General features: G+C 40.2%; 1 protein-coding gene across 1 annotated transcript in view; it reads left to right on the plus strand.

The window, feature by feature from the left end:
* Positions 1–26,214, plus strand: part of OCA2 (OCA2 melanosomal transmembrane protein) — a 222,300-nt gene that overhangs the window by 62,820 nt on the left and 133,266 nt on the right. The window contains exons 8-11 of the mRNA XM_004597604.2: positions 3,344–3,423; positions 5,152–5,305; positions 23,520–23,591; positions 24,975–25,040. Coding sequence (XP_004597661.2) covers positions 3,344–3,423; positions 5,152–5,305; positions 23,520–23,591; positions 24,975–25,040 — 372 coding nt within the window. The remainder of the gene's footprint in view (positions 1–3,343; positions 3,424–5,151; positions 5,306–23,519; positions 23,592–24,974; positions 25,041–26,214) is intronic.

Raw genomic sequence — 26,214 nt, forward strand, 5'->3', positions numbered from 1 at the left:
GAGTTTCCTCTTGAATGGATTTGATGTGGAGCTATCAGGCAGTGACACCATTATTAGTAAATCCACTGACGCTTATCTTTTGCCTCGCCTTTGAAATTTTCTAATTCCCCTTTCTCTAAGTCATTTATAAAACTCTTGACATTTCAGTTGAATCGGGCTTGTAAGTTCTTTATTCAAACCCATTTTGCTGGGCCATTGAGGGAAGCTTTATGTATTTGAAATTAGTTTGTTGCTGATAAGGCACAATTAAATCTGGGTCTTAAAACTGACATTGTGGTATATTAGTAAAACCACTGTATACAATGCTGGCATCCCCTTTGGATGAAAGTACTTGTCCTGGCTGCTCCACCTGTGATCCAGCTCCATGCTGGTGTCTTGGGAGAAGCAGTGGAAGAAGGCCCAAGTGTCTGGGCTCCTGGTACCCATGTGGGAGACCCAGATGAAGCTGCTGGCTTCTGCTTGGCCTAGAGCCATCTCGGGAATGAAGTCTCTCTGTCTGTCTCTATCTCATCCTGCTTCTGTGTAGTTCTTTCAAAATAAATAATTTTAAAAAGAAAAAAATCTGGGCCTTCCTCATGGAATAGAAGACACATCAACACCATAGTTCCCTTGGTTTTTGAACACTATTTAAGACTGTGCCCAGAATCCCCAAGTTTCTACATCTGTGTCAGCAGGCTTGTGCTTAGTGTCATCTTTGAGAGCCAAGTCCTTCAGTTTACATCCTGTGAGGGCAGCCTGCACACTGCAAGGAAGGCCGGCAGCGGTGACTGCTGTGACAGCCTGGACTCTCCACAGAAAGGCATGGCCCTTCTCCTTTCAGCCTGACCGTCCCCCTGAGTTATGGCCATGGTGACTCTCTGAGGTTATCATGGTGACTTCTGCATGGAAGTCATATGTCTAGTTCATTTTTTCCAGCAATAACCTGTAGATGAAAACCCTGCTTGTACGCCTGGCTATGTCATCTGAAATGGAGCATCTGATGAATCACCACATTTCTCTCCTTTTCCTGTTATGCAGAGAATGATTCACAGAGCAAAAGTCTAATTATGAAAGAAGGGTGCAGTTTCCTTGACAGTGACCTGTTTAGCATCAGTGTTCTAAACTGGTTGCTCTGGCACAGTCATAGGCTGTAAGCCTGGTGTCCATATGTGATGTGCGCAGCCCACTGTCAAGCTGACAATCAACAAGGAGGGCATGCTTCCATCTACCTTGTGTCTGTGAGTCCTGTGTGAAGGAAAGAGGGAACTTACCCAGACTTTTATTTTTATAATTAAAGACATTTTAAATTGATACACAATAGTGCTCCAGATTTGGTACAATATAATTAGACACATATAATCATCAAATTAAGATGGTTAGCATTTTCATTTTGCTTAACATTCATCATTACTCTATGTTGAGAACCTTTTGATTTTTCTAGTTATTTTGAAATACACCAAATAGTTGATTGTAGTCACCTTATTATGCTGTAGAACAGTAGAGAGCTAATTCTTCATGTCTAGTTGCCTTTTCAGCACATGCATATTTATAACTCAAAATCAAAGAGTTAGATTGAGTTTCCCTGTTCTCATGGGAAGACCCTTTATAACATGTTGACTCACCTAAAGTGCCCACGTACAAATTCATCTCCAGAAACAAAGAACACAAGAGACTTTACCAAATGATTTTTTGAATGGACTCTTTATCTAAACAATGAAGCATTTTAAGAGAGTTGTTCTCTCATGCATGCACTCATCTGCTTTAGCCAATTTCAGAGTCCTTATTTCCAATTGCCTTTGTGATTTGTGGACAAGACTTGTACTCTGTTACTGAAAGGTTCTTCCCTGTTTGCCAAACTTGCCCTCTGCGCAAGTCCCCTCTCCCACTCCTGCTCTGTGCTCTCGAGTCACACACACTTGGTAATTCTCCATTACCCCGGCTTGGGGACAAGACCACGTGGGGAAAAGGAGGCCTCATCTTGGGGGCTCTCCCTTGCAGAAGCTTCTGAGACACAGGTTGTGGAGAGTTTTTTGGGAGTGGGTTTGCTGCCCCCAGGTTGCAAGTAGGAGGCTACTCTATAGAAGTATTTCTTGAAAGTTGCCTTAGTGGGCTCAAAAGGTTGTTCTAAGTTCACAAGACTTCGATATCCATGGGTTTTGCATTCACAAATTCAATCAGCTACACAGAAAATGTTAGAAACAATGGCATCTTTAATGCATATAGATAGGCATTTTTGCTTATGATTCCATAAACAATGTGGTATAACTTTATATAGCATTTGCATTTAATCTATAAATAATTAAAAATATATGGGTAGGTATATATGTAGGCTGTCTGCAAATACTATACCAGTTAAACATTATTTTTTTTTTTTTAAAGATTTATTCATTTTATTACAGCCAGATATACACAGAGGAGGAGAGAGAGAGAGGAAGATCTTCCGTCCGATGATTCACTCCCCAAGTGAGCCGCAACGGGCCGGTGCTGTGCCGATCCGAAGCCGGGAACCTGGAACCTCTTCCGGGTCTCCCACGCGGGTGCAGGGTCCCAATGCATTGGGCCGTCCTCAACTGCTTTCCCAGGCCACAAGCAGGGAGCTGGATGGGAAGTGGAGCTGCCGGGATGAGAACCGGCGCCCATATGGGATCCCGGGGCGTTCAAGGCGAGGACTTTAGCCGCTAGGCCACGCCCCTGGGCCCTAAACATTATTTTTTATATTTAGGAGAGAGAAAAAGAATGAACTAGCTCACTTGTTAAATCCCTGCAGAAGCTGGGCATGGGCTAACGCCAGAGTCCTGAGCCAGGATCACAATCCAGGTTTTCCACGTGAATGACAGGAACCCAGTTACCTGAGTTATTACCACTGCGCCCGAGGGTCTGTGTTAGCAGGAAGCTAGAATCATCAGCTGAAGCTAGGAACTGAACCCAGGTACTCTAATGTGGGCTGCAGGCAATTTAACCACTAGGCTAAAGGCCATTCCACACTATACTATTTTATATCAGTATAAGGAACTTGAGTGTCTTTAAATTTTGATATCTTCCTGTGGGGTGTCTGGAATCAGTCTTAGTAGATTCTGAGAGGCAACTGTATTTATTTTTTTGTTTTCACGACTGTGTACCCCAATTCTGTATTCATATTTTTCTATTACTTTGCCCACCAAAACAAAGCTTTGTGGAAATTTCCAGTTCCACACAACCTGTATCAGCTCCCAATCTTAGAGGTGTGGGAACCCACAAAAAAGTATCACTGTTCATCTCTTTGTCATTTTATCTTATACCAAATGGCAAAACTGAGTGCCACTGGATCTCAGATGACATTTCACGTGAAAAGCCTGACCATGACATTAAGCTCTAACTTTTGCAGATAATTCACAACTGGACGATATTTTTAAATTCAGGAAGCGAACACTCCACGGTGAGCAGGACCTTTGAGATTTTGAGCAGGTAGGTTCTTAGTTGAATTTGGTCTGGGATGAATTTGCTGGATAGAACTCACTGTTCTGCTATGCTTTATGTTTCTGTAACACAATACCCAAGTCTGAGTGATTTATAAAGAATTGGGGCTTGTTTTGGATACTGTTCTGGAGGTTGAGCCATCCTAGCGCATGATGATGGCGTCTGTTTGGCATCTAGTGAAGCCCATCTTGCTGATGTCATAGTATGGCAGAGGGCATTGTGTGGTGAAAGAGAGCAAACTTACTAGGTTGGGTTTCCCTTCTCTTCCCACAAAGCCTCTAATGCCAACATGGGCCTCAGTTGGGCCCTTATGGCTCCATTTAATTCTAAGTGCCACCCAAAGGTTTTACTTCCAAATACTGTGAACATATGATTAACAGTATGATTAATATATGATTAACAGCAAATTTGTGAGATACTTTCAACATCTCCAAAAGTTGCAATCACCTGAAAACTTGATTTATAGGATTCCAAGTCTGTCACAAATAGCCCCAGGTTGGTTTTGTGGCTTGGTCACAGCACACATGCTGTGTTGTCAGTTAACTCAAAGACTCTGGCAGGGCATCACAGCCATATGTGCCAAGGCTGAGCAGGGTTGGTTTTAAGATCCAGCTTGAAGCCATTGATATATTTTAGTTGATATTCTGATTTTCTTAATACCATGATGCCATATGAAACAATAGAGAAGTGTAAGAAAGTTTAGGATTCCTGTTCTCTTTCTATACTTTTAAAAGAATTGCTTATTTGAAAGGTTGAGTTACAGAGAGAGGGAGAGCTGGAGATAGAAAGAGATACTTTCCCAAGTACACAAGCAGGGAGTTGGATCAAGATTGTAGCAGTGGAAATGTGAACTGGCACCCATATGAGATGCCAATATCACAGGTAGTTGCTTAACTGCATCACAACACCGGTCCTCCTCTCTCTCTTTGTAAAACAGCAACAACATTTCATATTCAGTCGGTTCCCATGGGTACTGTGTTAGTCCACTATCATAACAGAGGCCCTTATACAGGGTGGCTTGAATGTCAGGCATGCATTTTGTCACAATTTGAAAAGCTGGGAGCCCAAGAAGGCATCGGCAGTGTTGGTTTCTTCTGAGGCCTCTGTCATTAACTTATAAGTGATTATCTCCTCTAATCCTTCACATGGATGGGACTTTGACTCAGTCTCCTGTAAAAATGCCAGTACCATTGGGTTGAGTGGAAGTCACTCTGTGTGTGCGTGGTAGGGGTGAGGAATGGTCACTCCTCCACACACAACAGTAACTTTTACAGTTACCAATTGACCTTTCAAAAAAGTGCATCTGTTTCAGCATGCCTCAAACTCTTAATGATTTTCAGGCTCCTTGCCTGTGATGCTTTTCTCCAATATCAGGGAATGAAATTTAAATAGTTGGCATTGCAGATAAAGTAATCTGGTATGTAGGTGATGAGGAAGCTAGGAGATTAAGGGCTAAACTCAGATGTGCTACCACTGTTCTTGTTAATGACTGGAATGGCACGTTCAAGGGCCAGGCTTGGACACAAAGAGGCTGTGTCTTGTGTCTAATTGTGTGTTTTGTCTGTGACATCAGGAATTGGGTTGAATCATGGATCCACATGGGCTCTGGTTATGGCCATGGATGACTTGTGCTAGAAAGGACATGGCGAATACCACTAATTGTCAACCCAAGCTTGTTTCCTTTGCCAGCTGTAAGGTCTTTGCCTCATTCTGCAGGGAGACTGTTTCCATCAGCATTCGGGCTGCCCTGCAGCAGACACAGGTGGTTCCTCTTCTGCTGGCACATCAGTACCTCCGTGCAAGCATTGAAGCACAAGTGACTGTCGCTGCTGCCATCCTTGCAGGCGTCTATGGGCTGATTATATTTGAGGTAACTTCCGTGCTTGATGCCATTGTACCTGCAGTAGTATTTTAACTTGTTAGATGCTCTGGATGGGCCCAGTCCACCACTTATTTAAATGAGAATAATGTAATTTCTAAAAGTTAGCCGGCCCCTCATTGTAGGTTGCCAACGGAAGTGCACGGGAATGTTTACCGAATCTTGGTCATTGGCATATACAGTGATGAGTTGTGGGCAGACCAGCAAACAAAGACCCTGAAAAAGTGGAATGTGCCTGGCTCTCTGTGTCATGTTATGCTCACCCCCAAGTGTGACCTGTAGGGAGTGGTCATGAGGAGACAAATTTTGAACTCCTTGAGACTCTAGGTCTTCTTCTGTGTGATGGGCCTGTTCATCTAGCCCCTTCCTGCTTTCGGGGGTGAACGGGAAGCAGAATCCCTCAGGGATTCCCTGTGGGAAAGCACTGACTGTCGCGTTTACCAGCTGGCTTAAGGGCATTTCCAAGGATACCTGTTAAGTTGATGGCAAACTTTAAGTATGAATATATCTTCTTCACAGCGTGGAGCAAAGTACAGTTACTCCCTGTGCCAGGCAGAACCACTGTTGACTTAACACTGAGACTGAACTTTAGGGCTGCATGTTGTTGGGAATGTGGGCTCAGTCGTTGGAGGGTGTGAGGTTAGTAGATGGTATGACCCTGAAGAAGTATGTCTTTGAGAGGTGGAGCTGAGGCGTAAGAAATACTGTGGTAGAAGGAATGGCCGGGAAAATTCCCTGACTTGGGCTGTGGTGGTCAAGTCCACTTGCTGAGAAAGGTGGTTTCCATTAAATCAGGGAGCCAGTGGTCTAATTGGGATCACTCCAAGCCTTGGTTGTTATATTGCTATATCTCTTTTGTTCTAGAACAAATTTATTCTCTATATCCACGATCTAATTTCCTTTGCAATCAACAGTCTCACTGTTTGGGGGGCTTCCATGACTGCCCACATTCTCTGCGATTCACCACGAGAACACCGGCCCACAGGCAGCTGCCCGCTGGGCTGTGCACTGGGGCTGTGGAGTTGAGCCTGCAGGGTTCCAGGAGCAGGCTTCTGAAAGGTCTCCCTCATCAGGAGGCTCGCACAGGACATCCCTCCCTGTTTGCAGCAGCACAGGGGGCGAGATCTGTGCGGGGTTTCCTCTCAGGCATTCCTGCTTGAGATGCAAAGATTGGTTGGGGCTTGTCAGAAAGGCATCCACGGAGTCCCAGTCTCTCAGAAGGAAAGTCAATATTTTCCATAAATTACATTTTACTGTTTAGGCATGCTAGTACAGCAGAGTGCACTGGCTCAGTGCCAAAAAGCAACCTTCTAAGTTGTCACATTCTGGAACATTCTAAAAGGTAAGTACTCAGAAGTCAACCGAGGGCCAGTCCTGGGGCAGACCCTGCCAAGGATGGCAGTCTCAGACAAGATTACTTCTTTCCTGCACCATCAGCTTGTTGAAAGCTCTTCTGCTCTGTGGAATGGATATCATGCAGCCTAGGTTGGGCTGAGGGGGTCCTCACGGTATTAATTTATCACCTTATCCCCTCCAGGTTTGGTTTTCGGGCTCACACACATCCCAGATGTGTAGGTGAATGTCACATCCACCCGCAGGGTTTCAGGAGATGCTCAGTGAGTTGAGGTAGTGACTGCCTGCTTGCTTGTGACTCCCTGTCACCTCTCTGTTAGTGGTTTTGGTAGCCATCAGGGACTATTCTTCGATTCCTTGTTTCATTAGCATTTATAGTGGACTTTGTGTCATTCCATCTGTGTTTGTAAATGAGTCATTCTGTGTTGAAGAACTTCTTCTCATCTAATTTTGTTAATGTGAAACAATTCATGCCAGACACAAAATCAGTCATTTTTCTTTAATGATCAATTTTATAGTTGGCAATCGTTGCTTTAGCAACCTCCAGTGGTATCTACTTAGTTTATTTAGTTTTGTTCTCTTTTTTCCCCCAAGTATCATTTTGAAATTATGGATTTAATGCAGTCTATTTTTTAAAATTTATTTATTTATTTATTTTTATTTAATTACATTGTATTATGTGACACAGTTTAATAGGTAATGGGATACCCCCACCCCTCCCCACACCCTCCCCCCATGTTGGGTTACTCCACCTTGTTACATAACCACAGTTCAAGCTCAGTTGAGATTCCCTCACTAATGCAGTCTATTTTAATCAATTATATATTTATTCATTAAAAACATGGTGCTGTATCAATTAAAATATTTTTATTCATACAGAAGATTGCATATATTTGTGACATACAGTGAGATAATTCATATATTATACATGTTTAATGATCATGTTAGAGTAATTGAATTTATCTATTATTATTTCTTTATTTTGGTGACTTTTAAACTCTCTTTAGTTTTTTTGTAAAATGAATAAAAGGTATTGTTGTGAGCTATGGTTAACTACCATGTTACAGAATACCAGAGCTTATCCATGCTATCTTACTCTAAGTGCACACTTCAGAAAGTTTGCGGAAAAATGGAATTAAATGGTAAGTTTATTTTGGTGCAAAAAACTTTGGAAATCTACCTGTAGGTTTTCATAACAAACATTTCTACCAACTTTGGCAATTTCTAATTTTTTAAAAAAAATATTTATTTTTATTGGAAAGACAGATTTACAGAGAAGGAGAGATAGAGAAAGATCTTCCATCTATTGGTTCATGCCCCAAGTAGTCACAGTGGCTGAAGCTGAGCCAGTCTGAAGCCAGGAGCAAGGATCTTCTTCCAGGTCTCCCACACAGGTGCAGGGTCCCAAGGCTTTGGGCCATCCCCGACTGCTTTCCCAGGCCACAAGCAGGGAGCTGGAAGGGAAATGGGGCAGCTGGGACATGAACACATCTGGCATCTTGGAACGTGCAAGGCAAGGATTTAGCCGCTAAGCCATTGCACCGGGCCCAAACTCTGACAATTTCTTGTGTGATGGATTTCAATTATTTTTTTAAGTTAATTTGGAAACCATTATTTCAACCTCCCTCTATTTCTGCCCCCCGTATCCTTGTTGGCCACCAGTAATTCCTGTTTGTTCTTTCAGGTAAATCCTTGTAGCTTCCACAGATGAGTGAGGATAAGAAGTAGTTGCTTATTCATTGTTGACTTAGTATGATGTTCTCCAGTCATACCCATTTGACTTCAAGTGATAGAATTTAACTTTTTAATGGTTGAACAATAACTCATTGTGAATATATGCCACATTGTCTCTACTCATTCATTTGCGACTGATCGATACTTCTGTTGATTCCTTGTTCTGACTGTTGTGCAGAGTACAGCATTAAACATGTCAAGTGCAGGTGTGTCCTTGATAATCTGACTTCATTTTCTTTGGGTGTAAATCTAGAAGTGGAATGGCTGGGTCCAATGGTAGATGTATTTTTAGTTATTTTCTTTCCTGAGAAAAGTTCACACTGTTTACTGTAATAGCTGGGGTAAGCTGCATTCCTCCCAACAGTGTGCATGAATTCTCTTTTCATTATACTCTTCCCAACATTTGTTTCTTTTTACTTTTTTGATAATAGCCATTCTAAATGGGATGAGGTAGCACACTTAGGTTTTGATTTGTATTTCCCTGATAACTGGTGATGTTGAACATTTTTCCATAAATGTATTTATTTAGTTTTGACAAATTTCCATTTCTCTAGGACTTGTTTACTTCATTTGCATTATTAACAACCTTTGAAAATCATATACTTTACATAGACTTATTAGTCTTTCATCAATTAGTGACCATAATTAATAGCCATTCAGAAAAAAAATCTGTTTCTCGTTTCCAACATACATCACGAATTCTAAAAGTCCTGTAAAGAGGGCAGTTCAACATAGCTTCTATACTTTCAGAAACAAAACACAAAATTGCACAATAAAGCAAAATCAGTCACACAAACAAGGTTGTGTTGTAGATACCAGGGTTGGTTTTGACCAACATGAAGTCTTTTGGGGCACCACTTGCTGTGTGAAAAGTGACGGTCAGAGAACTTCCAGAGCTCCTTTCTTAGGCAGCTCATCCACTTCTTATAAATCCTTCATCAGATTTTCCTAAACTGCTCTCTGTTCTACATTAGTCACCCATGGCCCTTCTGTTGTAACTGTCACATCCATATGGAACTCTCTATGATAGATATTTAGACATTCATGGGTGTGTAGTATATTCCTGTTGTGATGTCAATTTATATTTCCCTAATGATGATAATGTTTGGCATATTTTAAATAAATGTTTATTATTGTGCCATCAATGAGATGTCTACACTTGATGTTTGCTTATTTCTAGTGGATTACTGGATTCTGTGTTGTAGATTTTTTGAGTGCTCTGTATGTATTCTAGATATAAAGTCTGTTTTATATGTGGTTTGCAAGTATTTTCTTTCAGTTAAGTTTATAAGTTTTTCCTTTTATAGCTGGTGTTTTATGTCAGGTTTAAGAACTGATCGCTTAGGTCTAAACTTTAAAGAGTTCCTTACCCCATCCCCAAATTTAGTGTTTTTTCTTCTTACATTGATGTTCGGGTTCAATTTGAGTTGCTTTTTATATGTGTGTGAGATTTAGATGGAGGTTCATTTTTAAACTTGTGGGTGTGAAATTACTCCAGCATCAGTTATTGAAAAGGCTACCCCCTGCCACTGAATTGCTTTATTTCCTTTGTTTAAAGATTGAGCATATTTGTGGGATGTATTGTGGTTCTCTTCTGTTTCATTGAATGTATGACTAGCCCGCTACCAAGACTGCTCGTTCTTGATCACTGCAGGCATATTGTAATTCAGGACACTGGGAAGCTTAATGCCTCATATTTAATTTTTCCAAAATTGTTTTGATATTCTTTGATCTATTTGTATACACTTAGAATTATTTTCCAGACCAAGAAAATGGTTTGTCTCTTTATTTATTTTAGTCATGATTTAAAAAATTTTATTACTATAAAAACTTCATATATTACAGTTACAATTCTAATAACCATTCATATTCCCCCCCTTTTCACTTCCTCAGTTCCCCTCCTTTCATCTTTCTTTTTTTCTTTAATTTTTGCAGAATTTAATAATTTCAGACCACTCCAATAATTACAGATTTAATGCACCACTACTATGATATTCAACAAATAGAAAGTATAAGACCATGGCTCCATAATAGTATAAATAGCGACTGAAAGCAACAATAAAATCATAAGTTGTATGCACATATATTTGTATATGAAATTTGTACATATCTAATTTTCTTTATTCAGTCTCTAAGTGGTGGATATCTTGGTTGATTTCACATCTTAACTATTGTGAATTGAGCTGCAGTTACAAAAAGGGGGGCTGATTTCCTCATCAGGAGTGGGATCTGTTTTCGTGGCTGAGAAATTGTCACAGTGTCTTTCCTATGGCAGTATCAGTTTACTTTGCCTCCAGTAGTGGATTAGTGCACCTTGTTGCACGCGTCCTCATCGACATTAATGGACTTTTTTTTTTAAGGATTTATTCATTTTATTACAGCCAGATATACACAGAGGAGGAGAGACAGAGGGGAAGATCTTCTGTCTGATGATTCACTCCCCAAGTGAGCCGCCACGGCCTGTGCTGCGCCGATCCGAAGCCAGGAACCTGGAACCTCTTCCGGATCTCCCACGGGGGCGGGGTGCAGGGTCCCAATGCATTGGGCCGTCCTCAACTGCTTTCCCAGGCCACAAGCAGGGAGCTGGATGGGAAGTGGAGCTGCCGGGATTAGAACCGGCGCCCATATGGGATCCAGGGGCTTTCAAGGCGAGGACTTTAGCCGCTAGGCCAAGCCGCCGGGTGACATTTATGGACTTTTTAAAAATTATTGGATGATAGCCATTCTAACTGGGGTGAGGATCATGTCATTCACAAAGAAGGATAATTTGACTTTGTCTTTTCCAATTTGTATTCCTTTGGTTCCTTTTTCTTATCTAATGGTTCATGATAGCAGAGAGATTAGTGGATGTATCTGGAGGTGGGGTAAAAAGTTTTAAATGGGAAGTATGAATCCAATATGGCAAGCCTTCAACTTTAGCAGCCATTGGAGTGGTCAGTATGACCTTATACGAGTTGGGGACAACAGGATGTAAGGGAATAACAGTTGAATTAATAATCTGAAGAATCTGAACTAGTCTGTAAGTTCCATTAGGCTTTTTTACAGCTGTGGTAGGAGTGTTGTAGGGAGAGTTAGCAAGGCGTAGAAGGCCCTTTCTTAACAGGTCAGAAATATCATAGGCTTAAGGCCTGTAGGGTTTTGTAGTGAAAGAGGGTATTGGCACTATGTTCTAACTTTGTCTTTGTGATGCAGCTCAGATAATCTTTCTTTGCTTTCACTAAGTCTGTTGTTAAGGTGTCACACTGTATTTTTATTTGAAATATTGAGTGCTGCTTAATTTCTAATATTATAATAATTTAACCTTTACTATTTCTACTTCCTGACAGAATTTCTCATCCATTATTATTCATAGATTTTTTGTAGTTATGCAATTGCTTCTCTGTGCTTTTGAATACTCTTACAACCAATCTTTTGAATTCCTTTTCAGGGGTTTCATCAACAGACTTTTCTTTGCAGTCTAATATTGAAGTATGGTTGTATTCCTTTAGGGGAGTCGTATTGTCTTTCTTGTTCATATTTGTTGTATTTTGATTTTTATGCATCTGGAGAAGCATTTATTGATATTACCTCTGATATCTTTGATCTTGGAAATGTGCCTCTAGACAGAGTGGGATGGGATACCTGCTCCTTTAGAGGATGACCGCAGGTTTGTGTGCTGGGCAGACCAGGGAGCTGTGGTCAGTGTGTGTAACACCTGAAATATGTGAGGTTGGCCTCCCCTGTAGACAGTATGGGAGAGGGATAATCTCCATGGTTGATGTGGTCACTACCTCCACCTTTCTCTGAGCAAGAGTGACCCTCCCTGTGCCTGTATCCTCCACTCAGGTGCATAAACTACACAAAGAAACTTACATACTCTGCAGTGTGATCATGGGATCCCCTCAGCTTATAACACAGCCCGAGGGTTCTCACCATTCCAGACTGCAGGGTCTCTACACTGCCCTGCGAGCCTCCCTGTCTAAAGAGAGAGCAGCCCCATCCCCGAGTTGGGCGTCTGTGCTAGAGGGGAGGAAGACAATGTGCTCCCTGTTTACCCAGAGGAGTGCCCTCCACCAGCTCTTCCAAGAAGACTCAAAGTCGTTGGGAATTGTGGATTTCTGCCACTGACAAAACCCACCAGGGTGACACAGGCCACTACAGCCTCCACTCGCTTTATGCTATGGAGATGACTCTTTCTACTATGCTCACTGGGCACCCTGGTGAAGGGAGGAAGCAGTGATTTTTCTGTTCACAGAGTTGATTGGACACTCTGTTCCCCCACAAACTCATTTGCCTGGAATCAAAGTCAGTGGGGACCAAGAGTATATTCCTCAGACAAAACCAGCAGTGGAGGTAAGTCTTCTTCCAAATTCTCCCACCCTGTTCTGGGAAATGGAATCCGTGCCAGCTGACAGCTGTGGGGGCTGATGACTGCTGGAGACATTGATCCTGTGAGCTGTTGCTTGTCTGTTGCTTGATGTCTGTAGAGTCTCTTCTTAAAGTAGATTTTCACTGCAAACTTTTCTCCAACTATCTCCCAGGAGCCTAGATCCTCTAGTTTTTCAGATGTGGTGATCTAAATCAACATATATTTTCACTACGCAGCCATCTTAGAATCTTGTTTGATTTGCTTGATAATTTCATTGTATTGTTCCTGTAGCTCTTTTGTTATATTTACATCCATTTTTGTTTTCTTTGGATCAGTAGTACATAGCATTGGGGTTTACTTTGACTTTTTGTTATATATAAAAAGACAGTTTCTATGTCAGTCTTATATTCTGTTACCTTGCTAGATTTGTAAGTTCTTGGAGTTTTGTAAAAATGGAATACTTGAGAGTTTCTATGTAGAAAATCATATAGTTTTATCTAAGGCTGTTCTAGTTCTTTCTTTACACATACATGCTTTTATTTATTTCTTTTTCCTGCTTTATTTCAGTGGCCAGAATGCTAGTGGTGAGAGTGGATATCTTTGCCTTATTTCCAATCTTTAAAGAAAACCATTCTGTCTTCCACCATAAGTTACGATATTCGCTATAGGTTTTTGTAGATGGTGCTTGTGAGTTTGAAGAAGTTTATTTCTTTTCCTATTGTCCTCTTTGGCAATGTCATGTGTGTGTCAATTGATGTGCTTTTATTTGAGCCTTGTCTCCTAGCTACTTGCTAGGGTGGATTTCATTGATCTATTTTATAATAATACTATACTAACTCCTGTCTTTTTATCTGAAGTGGATATTTGTTACTCTAATTTTCTCTGTCAGCTTGCCTTTGGTGCACCTTACATCTTTTGATCTGTAGTATTTTCAGTTTCACTTATTCTCCCTGTATTTTTATTAACCTTAAGATTTCCTCATTACCACATTGATTTATAAATGTTTTATTTAATATCCAGTTTTTAGAAGCTTTTTAATTTTTCGGTTATTGAGTTATAATATGATTTATTTATGGTCCAAAAATTTACTATCTAATTCCTAAAGTCTGTTAATTTTTTAGTAGCCCAGGCGTTGATATTGAATGCAGCCATCAGCTCTGAGCACTGTAGAAATGGAGGTAAAGCTACACTACAGATAGAATTTTCCTTGGGTGAGGACAAGGAAATTGTCCCAGGTATCTAGATTTTACAGACAGATACGTTAAGGCTCTGATAGTCCATCTGTGCTCCACTTCATGCAGTGGTGTGCAGTTTAGTGGCCTATAGGCTTGAACACACACCCTTCAAATATTCTGTGGCTAGCTGTTTCCTGCATGCGTAGTTGGTCTTGCCTTATCCTGTGGTTCCTTTCTCCAAGCCTGCTCTCCTGTTTAGCTGAGGGGTGCTCTGACTCGCGTATGTATGTTGTTCACACTTCAGGAAATTCCTAGAGTCATTTATACTTCACGTCCTGCAGAGAATCCCAGGTTTTTATTTTTGTTGTTAAGAATCTGGGGTTGTATTTCTAGTCTTATAATGTAATTCTTATTGAAAGTCCCTTGTAATGTAGTTCTTATTGAAAGTCCCAATGTACAAAGTTGAAGCAGTTCTCCCAGCTCTTGCACTTTGTATCTCTAACGGGGTTTTGGGAGATTTCCCAAGGTAGCATTCTAAGAATTTCGTTATCGCAGCTGAGGCTGCTATGCGCTAATGCTGTACGAATTCATATTACAACAGTTCTGACATAGTCATAATGAAAACTATTTCATAGCATAAAGGAGATAATACTTTTCCTCATTCTTCCTTCATCCAAGCCCTGGAATTATGGCTTGTGAAGTATTGCCACCATGAGCTTTTTTCTTCAGGGAACTCAAAAGGATTTTTCTTTCCCTTTGCCCACTTTATCTAATTGGAGAAAAATGATGCAGCCTTTGTGTAAGATTATGTTTCATTGCTCTGGGTTCTTTCATATTTAATTTAGAAACTCATGTAGTGTTTGGTTTAAAAATTAACTGTGAAATTAAATTTACAAGAGATGAATGAGAACACCTTTAGTCTTCCAGCAAGTCTCCACTATAATTTACAGAAATGGGAAACATTTGCAGTAGGAGAAGATGCTATATTTCAGAATGCAATTTACTTACCACAGTTCTATTTTTTGGTACAAACCTCCAATTTAGGCTTTCCTGCTTTTAGTTATTATATTCTGCAAGGCTGGAATTTAAATTGCAACTCTGGCCAGTGTCTCTGTTTCCCTAACTTGCTTCCTTTGTTCTGTCTGCTTTTCTTACTGCTAATACATAGGACATACTGCTTCCTGCAGAATTTGACAAACTTTCTTTTTTCCTATTATTTTGTTCTAGAGAAAACTTTACTTTTCTTCTCTGAAAAAGTTTTCTTCAGAATTTCAGAAAGCTGGTGAATTAAACGGTGCAATTAGAAAAATTGCTAACTAGAATTAGCAATTAAAATTAAATTAGCAATTAAAATTAAAATTTGCTAATTAGAAAAATACACTGAGTTTCAAGAACATTTTTGCAACTGAGGCAATCAGTAGGGGACCGATACTTTCTGAACACTGGGCTGTACTTTTTGTGGTTTCTTCTGATGAGTTAGCAATCCAACATTTCCAGGTTTTTCTTTTTTTTGTTTGTTTTTTTCTTTATTTTTAAATTTTATTTTAGATGAAGTTTTACATAATCTATCAGGGTGGGAAGGATCTAGGGTTATGGAAAAGTGGGTGTGATCATAGTTTTCTAAGCTTTCTATTTCTTCTTCTCATTTCTTCAGGGAGGGGAGAGATAAAGCGATAGGCCATACCCAGCCTCTCTACCATCGGAGCACCCGAGGATGGGGAAAGGCCACCCGGTATCAACCCAGGGTCACAATGGTGCGTGTTCTAAAGGTTCTGCCCAGGTGGATGAGATAGTTTTGAAATGTCGTCAATCTATGCAATTTATGGATGAGGGATCCCTTCCAATGTCCATTGGCTGACATCATTAAACAGTGAGCTGGGCTGTCTTGTTGTTTGAAGCCATACCAAATAAGAGTTGGGTTGAGGGATGGCTAGAGGAGTAAAAGAAACTAGTGCATGTGCCTGGCCCGGTAGTCTAGCAGCTAAGCCTTGCCTTGCATGCACTGCATGTTGGCTAAAGTCATCTCCTTGCACGTGTCAGGATCCCATATGGGCACCAGTTCCAATCCTGGTGGCCCCACTTCCCATCTAGCTCCCTACTTGTGGCCTGGGAAAGTAGTTGAGGATGACTCAAAGCCTTGGGACCCTGCATGCACGTGAAAGACCCGGAAGAAGCTCTTGGTTTCTGGCTTTGGATTGGCTCAGCTCTGGATGTTGTGGCCATCTGGAGAGTGAATCAGTGGATGGAAGATCTTTCTCTCTGTCTCTCCTCCTCTCTGTATATCTGGCTTTCCAAGAAAAATAAATATATCTTAAAAAAAGAAGAAACTGGTGCACGAAGAGGGCCATGTTAAGATTTGAAGTCTTTGAGTTCATAAATAGTGATGATAATGTGGATGCGGAGAAGGTTCCAAAGACTCAAGGTCGTTAGATTCACTTCCCGTTACCCTTGAAATCACAGGTGACACTCTGAAAGCTTGTGAGCGTGTGTGTGTGTGTGTGTGTGTGTGTGTGTGTGTGTGATATGTAAGCCTTATTGCCATTTCTTTCTTGCCTCTTCTATCAACGTTGTCAGCTCTGCTCAACCCTGAAACTGTTACCGTATCTCAAGGCTTTTTTTCCTGCCTCAGCCCTGTACCTATAGATTAGTGTCTGTGTTTGTTTATATTAGAGACCCCAGGATCCCACCTGTACCTCTCACTGGCTTAAAATCATTTTTATTGTGCTTATGGGACATGAAAAACCATGGGTGAGTCCAGCTTCTTGGTTCTCTGACCTCAATGTGTGGCTAGGAGCTTGTGGTAGGGCCTGTGTTTGCGAAGTTCTCACACAGGCTGGTGAGGCAGAAAAACAAGAAGGTTCTTCTATAGAAGTCATATGTCAGGGCTGCTTGCAACCTCAGGGCATCACTGTGCTGAATGTTGCTCCCCATCCATGCCCTGCACCATAACCTGGAGGGCACCGCTGCTCTGAGCTGAAGCAGTTTATCTGCTGGTGATTGTTCCTTAATCTACTCATCTATGAGGAATCTTGAAAAGGGATCTCATGGAACACTTTGAATTTTGGAAACCCCACAGTATAAATAGTTCTAGGAGAGATAGCAAGGAAGCCTACTGAGGACAAAGATGCATGTTTGTGGACGTTTGATCAATCATCTCCCAGGGGACTGCTAAGCTAGGAGAGAGAGCTCTTGCATTAGGCTAAAATCATCAACAGTAGAGGAACTCCAGGATCTTTGGAATACATATAACATTCTATCCATCCCCAAAAGGTAGAAGATCTAACATAGCAACAGCTAATGTTTACTTCAGCCTCATCCAGGCTTGGTAAAGTTGTAGGGTCAGAGGTCATGGCAGTGATGAGGTCATGGCAGTGATGCGGTCATGGCAGGGGCTGTGTACCCAGTGACCACTCTAGTCAGAGGATGGGGTGAGGCAGAAGCCAGAGAGAAAACTGACTTGAACTGGGGTTCCAAGAATGGGTCTTCAGGAAAGTAGAACACCTGGGGGCTTTGAGAATGTTCTCTCCCTCTCTCTCCCTCTCTCTCTCTCTCTCTCTCTCTCTCTCTCTCTCTCTGTTCCTCTTGTTCCCCTTTCTTCCTCTCTTTTTTCTTCTTTGTTGCACTAATGCAAGACTACTCTGTCACAACAACAAATATGTAGCATTTATTTATGTAACAGAATAGCTGTTTAAATCTAGCCTTTAAATCTTGGCTAGATCATGGGTATTGCAATTAATGTGAAAATTTGCATCATGCTTGAAATCTGCTTTATAGTACATCAATACAAGCAATTAGTTATGTCAATAGAGGGTCTATGATTGGTACTATGACATTCAGATTTGCTGGAACCTGTATTTCCCAGCATGGCTTTTTAGAATTTTGAAACAAAGTTGCCTGTATTATTTGTAAAGATAAATGAAAAAGGTATTGCACCACAGGAAAATAACTTCCATGAGCACTGTTGAGGAAAATGACATTTTAATGTGTATTTTGAGATTAATAGGTTTCTATACTATACCATGCACAATAGAGAAACATAGGACATAATGGCAATGTGGAAAAAACTTTCTCAAATGATTTGAAACTTGTGAGCAGATTGTGTGTATGCTCAAAGTTCACAAACTTATATACAGCAGTGCTTTGGTATATTTCTTGAGGTTTTACTGATTTTAGTGTTGGATGCTTTCAGAACTTCTTTGACCAGTTGCAAGAGAGCCGTATGAAATGCTTTTAAAAAATAGACAAAGGGTGGGAATTCAATGTAGTGGTTACACATGGTGTGGTTGTTTTTATGCTAGTAGTTCTGTAGTTTCAGACTTTCTAGCTTTGGTTCATTTTGAGTCAATTGTTGTATAGAGTGAGAGGTGGAGGTGGGTCAAATATCAGGTTACTGCATAGGAATATTCAGTATCCCCAATGCTGTTTTTGAGGAGAGTGTTCTTTTTTTTGGTACTTGTGTTTGGTATATTTGCAAAGATCAAATGGCTATAGGTGTATGGATTCATTTCTGGAGTCTGTTCTGTTTTATCTGTGTCTGTTTTCATGCCAGTACTGGGATGTTTTGGTTACAATAGCTCTGTTGTATATCTTGAAATATGGTATTATGATTCCTCCGGCATTGTTCCTTTGGATGAAGATTGCTTTGGCTTTCAGGGGATTTTGTACCTCTATATGATTTTTAGGATTTTTTTCCCCTCTGGTCCGTGATGGGGATTGTGTTGAATCTGTCAATCTGTTTGGATGGTATGGATCTTTTAGTATTAATTCTTTCAATACATGAGTATGGGAGGCCTTTCTGAGGCCTTTCGCATCTTTGATTAAATTAGTCCAATATTATTTTTGCTGTTGTTGTGTTGCTATTATGAAGAGGACTACTTGCAATTTCCTTTCCAATGAGCACAGTATTAATGTGTAAAAATACAATAGATTTTTGCAATAAATAAATAGATATTTATTTGTACCATGTAACTTCATCTGACTTCAGTTATAAAATCTAATAGTGTTTTTGTGGAGCCTTTATTTTTCTGCATGTCACCTGTGAACAGGACTAATCCTATGTTTTCCCTTACTTTTGGTATGGCTTTTTATTTCTTCCCTTGCTTAATTACTCTGGCTGAAACTTCTATTGCTCTGTTGAGTAAGAACCAGTTTCAGATCTCAGAAGAAATGTCTTCACATTTTTTTCTATTCTGTACAATCTTGACTGTGGGGTTTTTAATATATTGCATTTAAAAAAATTGAGGATTGTTCCTTATATACTTAATTTCTTTAAGACTTTTTATAATTTAACTTATTTATATCAGGTGAACAAATTTCATGTAGTTTACAAATACTTAGGAGCATAGTGATACTTCCCACCTCCCCCTTCCTCCTGCCTGTGTTCCCCACTCTCCTTCTCCTTCCTGATTTCTTATTTTTTGAGGATTTATTTTTAATTGGAAAGGAAGATTTGCAGGGAGAAGCAGAAACAGAGAGAAAGATCCTTTGTCTGCTGGTTCACTCTGTAAGTGGCCAAAACGTCTGGAGTTGAACCGATCCAAAGCCAGAAGCCAGGAGCTTCTTCCAGGTCTCCCATGCAGGTGCAGGGTCCCAAGGCTTTGGACCATCCTCTACTGCTATCCCAGGCCACAAGCAAGGAGCAAGATGGGAGGTGGAGCAGCTGGGACATGAACCAGCGCCCATATGGGGTCCTGGAGCATGCAAGGCAAGGATTTAGCCACTAGGCTATTGTGCCAGGCCCCTTATTTATTAAAAATTTTTTTCACAATGGCAGATTTTCTGTTCACTTCATAAACACAGGCTTAATGCTCCATTAGGTAAAGAATTCAACCACCAGAAATCAGAAAAAAATTCTGATCATCAAAATATAGACAAAAATTACAAATAATAATTAAATTTAAAGATATCAATCTCACTCAGATTATCTTTTACTTTTTAGACGTCATGAGATGATGCTGAATTTTATTAAAAAATTTTTTTGCCTCTGTTGATATGATCATCTGTCTCCGTCAGGACACTATTAGATTTGATAAGTGAAGTCAAATAAAGTACATGGTACAAAACCAACACATGAAAATCAGTTTCATTTTTACATATCAATAATGAGCTCACCGGGAAAGCAATTACAAACAATCTTCTTCACACCACCAACAAAAATATCTTGGAATAATTTAATTAAAGGTGTGAAAGGCCTCAGAAAATGATTTGATTTTTGTTCATTCTGTTGATGTGATGAATAACATTCAATGATTTTAGAATATTGAACTATTTTTTTATCCTTGGGAATAATTTTGGTTGATCACGTTGTTCAGTTTGTTGGAATTTTTCTGTCTATGTTCATCAGGGTGCTTGGTTTGTAGTTTCCTTTTTTCTTCTCTCTTCCCTTCCTTTTCCTTTTCCCCTTCCTCTTCCTTCCCTTCTCTTTCCTCCCCGCCCCCTTCTTTTACTGAGTTCTTCGTTTCTGCTATTTATGCTTGATTCTTTTAAAGATCTCTGCTGCTCTGCTGCTTCTCATTCATATCATGTATTGTCTCCTGTTAAATTATATATATGTATTCTCTTGGGTCTCTTTGAGCGTCCTTCTACTCATTCCTTTGAATTCTCTATCCAACATGTCAGCATTACCCATTCTGTAGAATCTGATCTAAAATGTTGGTAGATTTATTTTGGAGCTTATTGCCCTTGTTTTTCATACTGCTTTATTGCTATGTTTATGTTTGTATCAAAGAGATCAGTCTATTTGAACCTTTTAAAAGGGTGGCTTTCATATACTGGATGCTTTTTCCTGAAGATGTGTCTTTCATTGTTGACTTGATAGGCCATTTGACTTGACATTTCCACTTGGGCATTGCAGAAGTCTCCTCCACAGCTTGTTCCATTGTTTGGAATGGCAATAGGAGTACCTTTTGGTTCTAGCAGGGCAGGCATGTGAATCTTGCTGGTGATGGTCAGGGTCCTCACAATGGGGCTTAGGTCTATGGCAGGTGTGTGGTTCCACCTGCACCCCAAAAGCTCATGGCAGGGAAGCAATCTAGATCATTTATTGGAGTTAGAGGCTACTACAGATTGGGTTGCCAGCTTGTAACCTTTGCAAAATTATCATGTTCCTATGAGCTAGAGTGGTGGGTTGTGTTGAGGTGTTCATTAAAGCTGGAGAAGTTGCCCGTGTAGTCCAGGAAAATAGTGCTAACAGCTATAACTTCCTGAATGAGGCAGGTTTGAGATGTGGCAGGACTAGAGTTTGAACTATGTGGTGTTTTGGAGAAGGGAGCCATGTGGCTTGGGTGAGGTGCCTTGGAATGCTAGATATTGTGAGAGAAAATCTGACTTTGACTCCCAGTGTAGTCTATGGCATAATCCCAGCATAGTTTGCCAAAGTTGTAAAGTCGGGAGCAAATTATTGTTCTATTTACCTTCTGGGCATACTTAAAACCTCAAATCAGGAAGTGTTGAGGTGTGTCAAACTGAAAACCAGAACACACATGGAAGGAATGATTAAAATTTGATAGTAATTTATTGGAGTTTAGACATCTCTATTTGAAGAAAATGCATCAACTCTAAAGTATTTAATGTAAAAATGGTTATAAAATTATCTAAAAACTAACTTTGAATCCAGTAGTAAAAATGATAAATTGAAATGATTTTAGTCTAAGGTTAAGTTTCAAGTAATTACTAGTCTAGAGAGTCAGGTTCTGGGGGAAGGCATAAACTGAATGAAAACCACTTAATGGCTTTACCAAAGGAACAATATGGGCTAGTCTTTAATTTTCTGCTCAGTCTCATGATGTTCTTTTTGTATGTTTTAATAGACTTATTAAAGTATAAATCACATACCATAATTTCTTTGAAAGTATGCAATTAAATAAGTTCTATTGAGTTTAAATTTTGCAGCCATTACCCCAGTTCATTTTGAGAACATTCAGTTTACTCCATACATGTCCGAGGCCCTATTCTTAGTTTTCGTTGCCATTCTAAGCCTTTGATGATCCTGATTTTTGTGTTTCCCTTGATTCACCTTTTCTGCAGAGTTCATACAACAAGGACAATGCAATTTACAGTTGTTTTTGCCTGAGCTCTCTTATTGAGCACAGATGTTTCTTGTTTGCATGTCACATTGTGTAGCATACCTTATATTTAGCTGTTTATTCACCATGACCAGACATTTGGAATGTTTCCAGTTTGACATATTTAGAATAATGCTTGTATGAATATTCATGCTATGTTTTCACTTTTGTTGGCTACATTGCTAGAAGAACTTATGGGTCATATTATAAATTTATGTCTTATCTTAAAGAAAGTTCCAAACTGCTTCTTATACTGGCTACACTATTTTACTGTCCCCCTAGCAATGTATAAGGTCTCTAATTACCCCATGTCTTTGGCTTTCTTCATCTTTTGTCTTAGAAATTCCACTCATTTAAACTATGATTAAATAGAAAAGATGTTTTCATGATTCACTGATAATACTGAAGTCTCAATCAGATGAAGTGTTTGCATGCATACCTTTGGTTTAATAACAGTGTCTAATTGGGAAGAATTGATTTACAATGTTAAACTAATAGTCCAGTCGCCTAGGGAGTATATATGGTAAATAATTAATGACAGTTTACTGCAGGATTGCTTGTAGAACATGGTTTTTATTCTTCTGCTGGTTTGTCAGAGATATATAATTGTTCAAAAATAAAAATAGCTTTCCTTGGAAGGCCTGTTATTGTTGGTTGTGGTAGTTTGTGGGATTTTCAGACCCTGGAACATTAAGACTTGTGACATGCTTGGCAGTTGGATGGATCATACAATGACAGACACAGACTGATAGTCATGTCAACAGCAGACTTTTTTTTTTTTTTAAGATTTATTCATTTTTTTTTTATTACAGCCAGATATACAGAGAGGAGGAGAGACAGAGAGGAAGATCTTCCATCCGATGATTCACTCCCCAAGTGAGCCGCCTCGGCCGATGCGCGCTGATCCAAAGCCGGGAACCTGGAACCTCTTCCGGGTCTCCCACGCGGGTGCAGTGTCCCAATGCATTGGGCCATCCTCAACTGCTTTCCCAGGCCACAAGCAGGGAGCTGGATGGGAAGTGGAGCTGCCGGGATGAGAACCGGTGCTCATATGGGATCCCGGGGCATTCAAGGCGAGGACTTTAGCCGCTAGGCCACGCCGCTGGGCCCAACAGAAGACTTTTTTTAAAAAAAAAATTATTTATTTATTTGAAAGGCAGAGTTATACACACACACACACACACACACACACACACACACACACAGATGTTATCCATCTGTTGGTTCATTCCTCAAGTGTCCACAATGACCAGGGCTTTGCTAGATCACAGCGAGGAGCCTGGAACTCTATATGGGTCTGCAATGTGAGTAGCAGAATCCCAAGTCTTGGACCATCTTTTGCTGTTTTCCCCGGCGCGTTAGCGGGGAGCTGGATCAGAGGTGGAATTACTGGGACTTAAACTGGTGCACATATGGATGGCATAGCAGACAGAGCTTAATTTTTAGTGCCACAACATTGGCTCCAGTACAAGATTTCTTTGTGTTAAATTCCTGTTTCACTGGAATCCAATAATTTCTATGTTCCCTTCCAGATTGTTCACCGAACTTTGGCAGCCATGTTGGGTTCCCTTGCAGCATTGGCAGCGCTGGCTGTGATTGGTGATGTAAGTTGAAACATTGAGAAGTATTAATTTACTCTTACCAGAATGTCATGTTTAAGGACATTCTAGGTTTTAGGTGAAATTTTTTTATTAAGTCATAGGTGACTTGGGCGATTTTACAAAAGAACCTTGGTAAAGGTGTGACCTAAAGGTGTTTATGAATGATTTGTGTTTGATTTCTATCATTCTCACACATACATCTTAGTACTGCTTTTCCCTATTTTGGCTGAAAGGCTCATTATGCCTACTCATTTACTCAAAGCTGTGTAACTTTCTGGCATGAGAACTAGATATGGTATTGTCAGCTTTTGGGATACAGAAGAAACTAGCCTAACTAGAGCAGGGAAGTGGAAGACTAGGTTTGAGGCCACTGGAGATGTAAATGTGGAAGGATAAAGCAGTATTAGAGTCTGGAAGTGACCCATTTGGCAGAAATATAGGGGATAAATGTAGGGAAGCAAGAAAAGCTTGGTGTCCACTGCAGATAAAGGTCCAGAGTTGTTTGTTGGGCAGTGTTGGAATCAAACTAAGCACACCCAAGGTTGGCAGCCCACTGCATGGAATTTAAAAACAAGTCTCTGGAATTCAATGGCTGTTCTGAACATTTAAACTTGAAGCCATTCAACCAAAGAAAAAGAGCAAATTAAAAAAAATTATGTGGTGGAAGTTGAATTAGTTATTACTTTTGAATTTACACTTTGAATGTAGGTCCAGGCTTCAAGTAGCAGTAGCTTGAACATTTTCTTGACTAAAGTTGGAATAAACAAATGCTAACCCTGAAGGTAAAGTGCTCCAGAACCCTAATGCTTACATATAAAACCACTGTTTTATTAATGATCAAGGAATGCTGCAATAGTAGTGTGTATAAATAACATAGTAGGGCACCTGCTGCAGAAAACCCACAGATCATCCCCCTTGCTGCCCTGTCCTAAATGCTACACTGTGACTATGCCATCACTCAACACTCTGCTCCTTATTCTTGTTTCCCAAGGGATAGGGTGAGTGGGCATATGGAGATTAGGAGAGGTGGTTATCCAAGTTGTCATCTGGCCTTATGGCCATACCATGGAAGACATATGTGGTGTCCATTAAGATGGTAAGCTTAAGGGCCAATCTTGTAATTCATGCTACAATTCTACCTGGAGTTACCAAGGGAAAGAATTGATTTTTTTTTTTTTACTACATACATAGATTTGACATAACATATATCTTGGGTCATGAGTGTTTTCCAGCATTGATATGGTTCAATTCCAAAGACAAGTGAATGGTTATGTTCCCAGTGAATCCAATGAATGAATGGGTTTGCAAAGGACATCATATTTTTAGAGCTTATCCCCATGAGGGTGATGCACAGGATTAATTGGCAAATTTGTGCTTTGATTACAGAGACCAAGCCTGACCCAGGTGGTGGAGTGGATTGATTTTGAGACCCTGGCCCTGCTGTTTGGCATGGTAATTACATTCCTCCCAGTGGGCTGTGGTGTTGAGCCCACATTAACATGGTTCTTCTCATTTGCTACTGTTCCTGATAACCATCCATTACATAAAAGATTCTGACAATTAGGGCTTGATTGGAAAGTGTCAGCACAATTCTACCTAATTCCTCTTGAGGAGGAATAGAATGATTGGAGCACTGTTTATTTGGAGGAAGAATTTCATTCTAAGATGTGGCCATGAAATAATATTGCCACTTGGAAAAGCTGTGTATTATTTTTTGCTACTTCTATTAAAATAAAAAATGGAATGTTCCAAATAAATGAGCCATTATGAGTTTTAGTGATTGGAAAAGTACCTTTATATGCATAAAGGATGCAATAATCTTTGAGTAGTAGTTCAGGTGTTTGTTAATTTATCATTATATGAAGTGGTCACTGTGCTGTGTGTTGTGAGGCATGTCAGCAAGTTAAGTTATTGGAAAGAAAATTTGAATGTGCAAATGAGTTGGTTTAGGAGTCATAAGCCAACTTAATGGGAAGAAATGTAATTTGGTAAGAGCCTGGACAGCAGTGGGAGTAGCTCATGCCTTCTCGAATAAACCTCAAAATTGGTCAAGCAGGTCCCGTTCTTTCTGGGTTGGAAAACACCACACTATATAGTCAGGTCATTATAGATATCATGACTTTCCTTTGTCAGCATTTCCTCCTGCTGCTGTAGTTTTTAATGTGACACAAGATCATCCTGTATCATTTGTGGGTGGGTGGCATATGTGGAGTCAGCCAATGCCCTGACCCCAGGATTAACAGAGGAAGTGATCTGTGTTGTGTCCAGAAAAACATATGGGCTTTGAGCATCTGGATGGAGGAAGGGAATCATGTTTATAAGTATGTATAAGAAATAAAATTAAATCCATGTTGTATTAGCTTGGTCAGGCTGCTGTAGCAGGCACCTTGGTCTGTGTGGATTAAGCTGTGAGAAGTGATCTTACACTTCTGGAGGCTTCAAGTTCAAAGTCCAGGTGGGAACAGGCTTGGTGTTCCCTGAGGCCTTTCTCATGGCTGTATAGATAGTGTCTTCACCCTGTGTCTTCAAGTGATCTTCCCACTATCTGGGTTGGAGCCCTAATCTCTTCTTAAAAAGACACCGGTGTTAGGTGTTTTGGGGATAAAGAGAGCAAATGTAGAACTTC

Source organism: Ochotona princeps, chromosome 6 (assembly GCF_030435755.1).
Source record: "Ochotona princeps isolate mOchPri1 chromosome 6, mOchPri1.hap1, whole genome shotgun sequence".
Lineage (NCBI taxonomy): Eukaryota > Metazoa > Chordata > Mammalia > Lagomorpha > Ochotonidae > Ochotona > Ochotona princeps.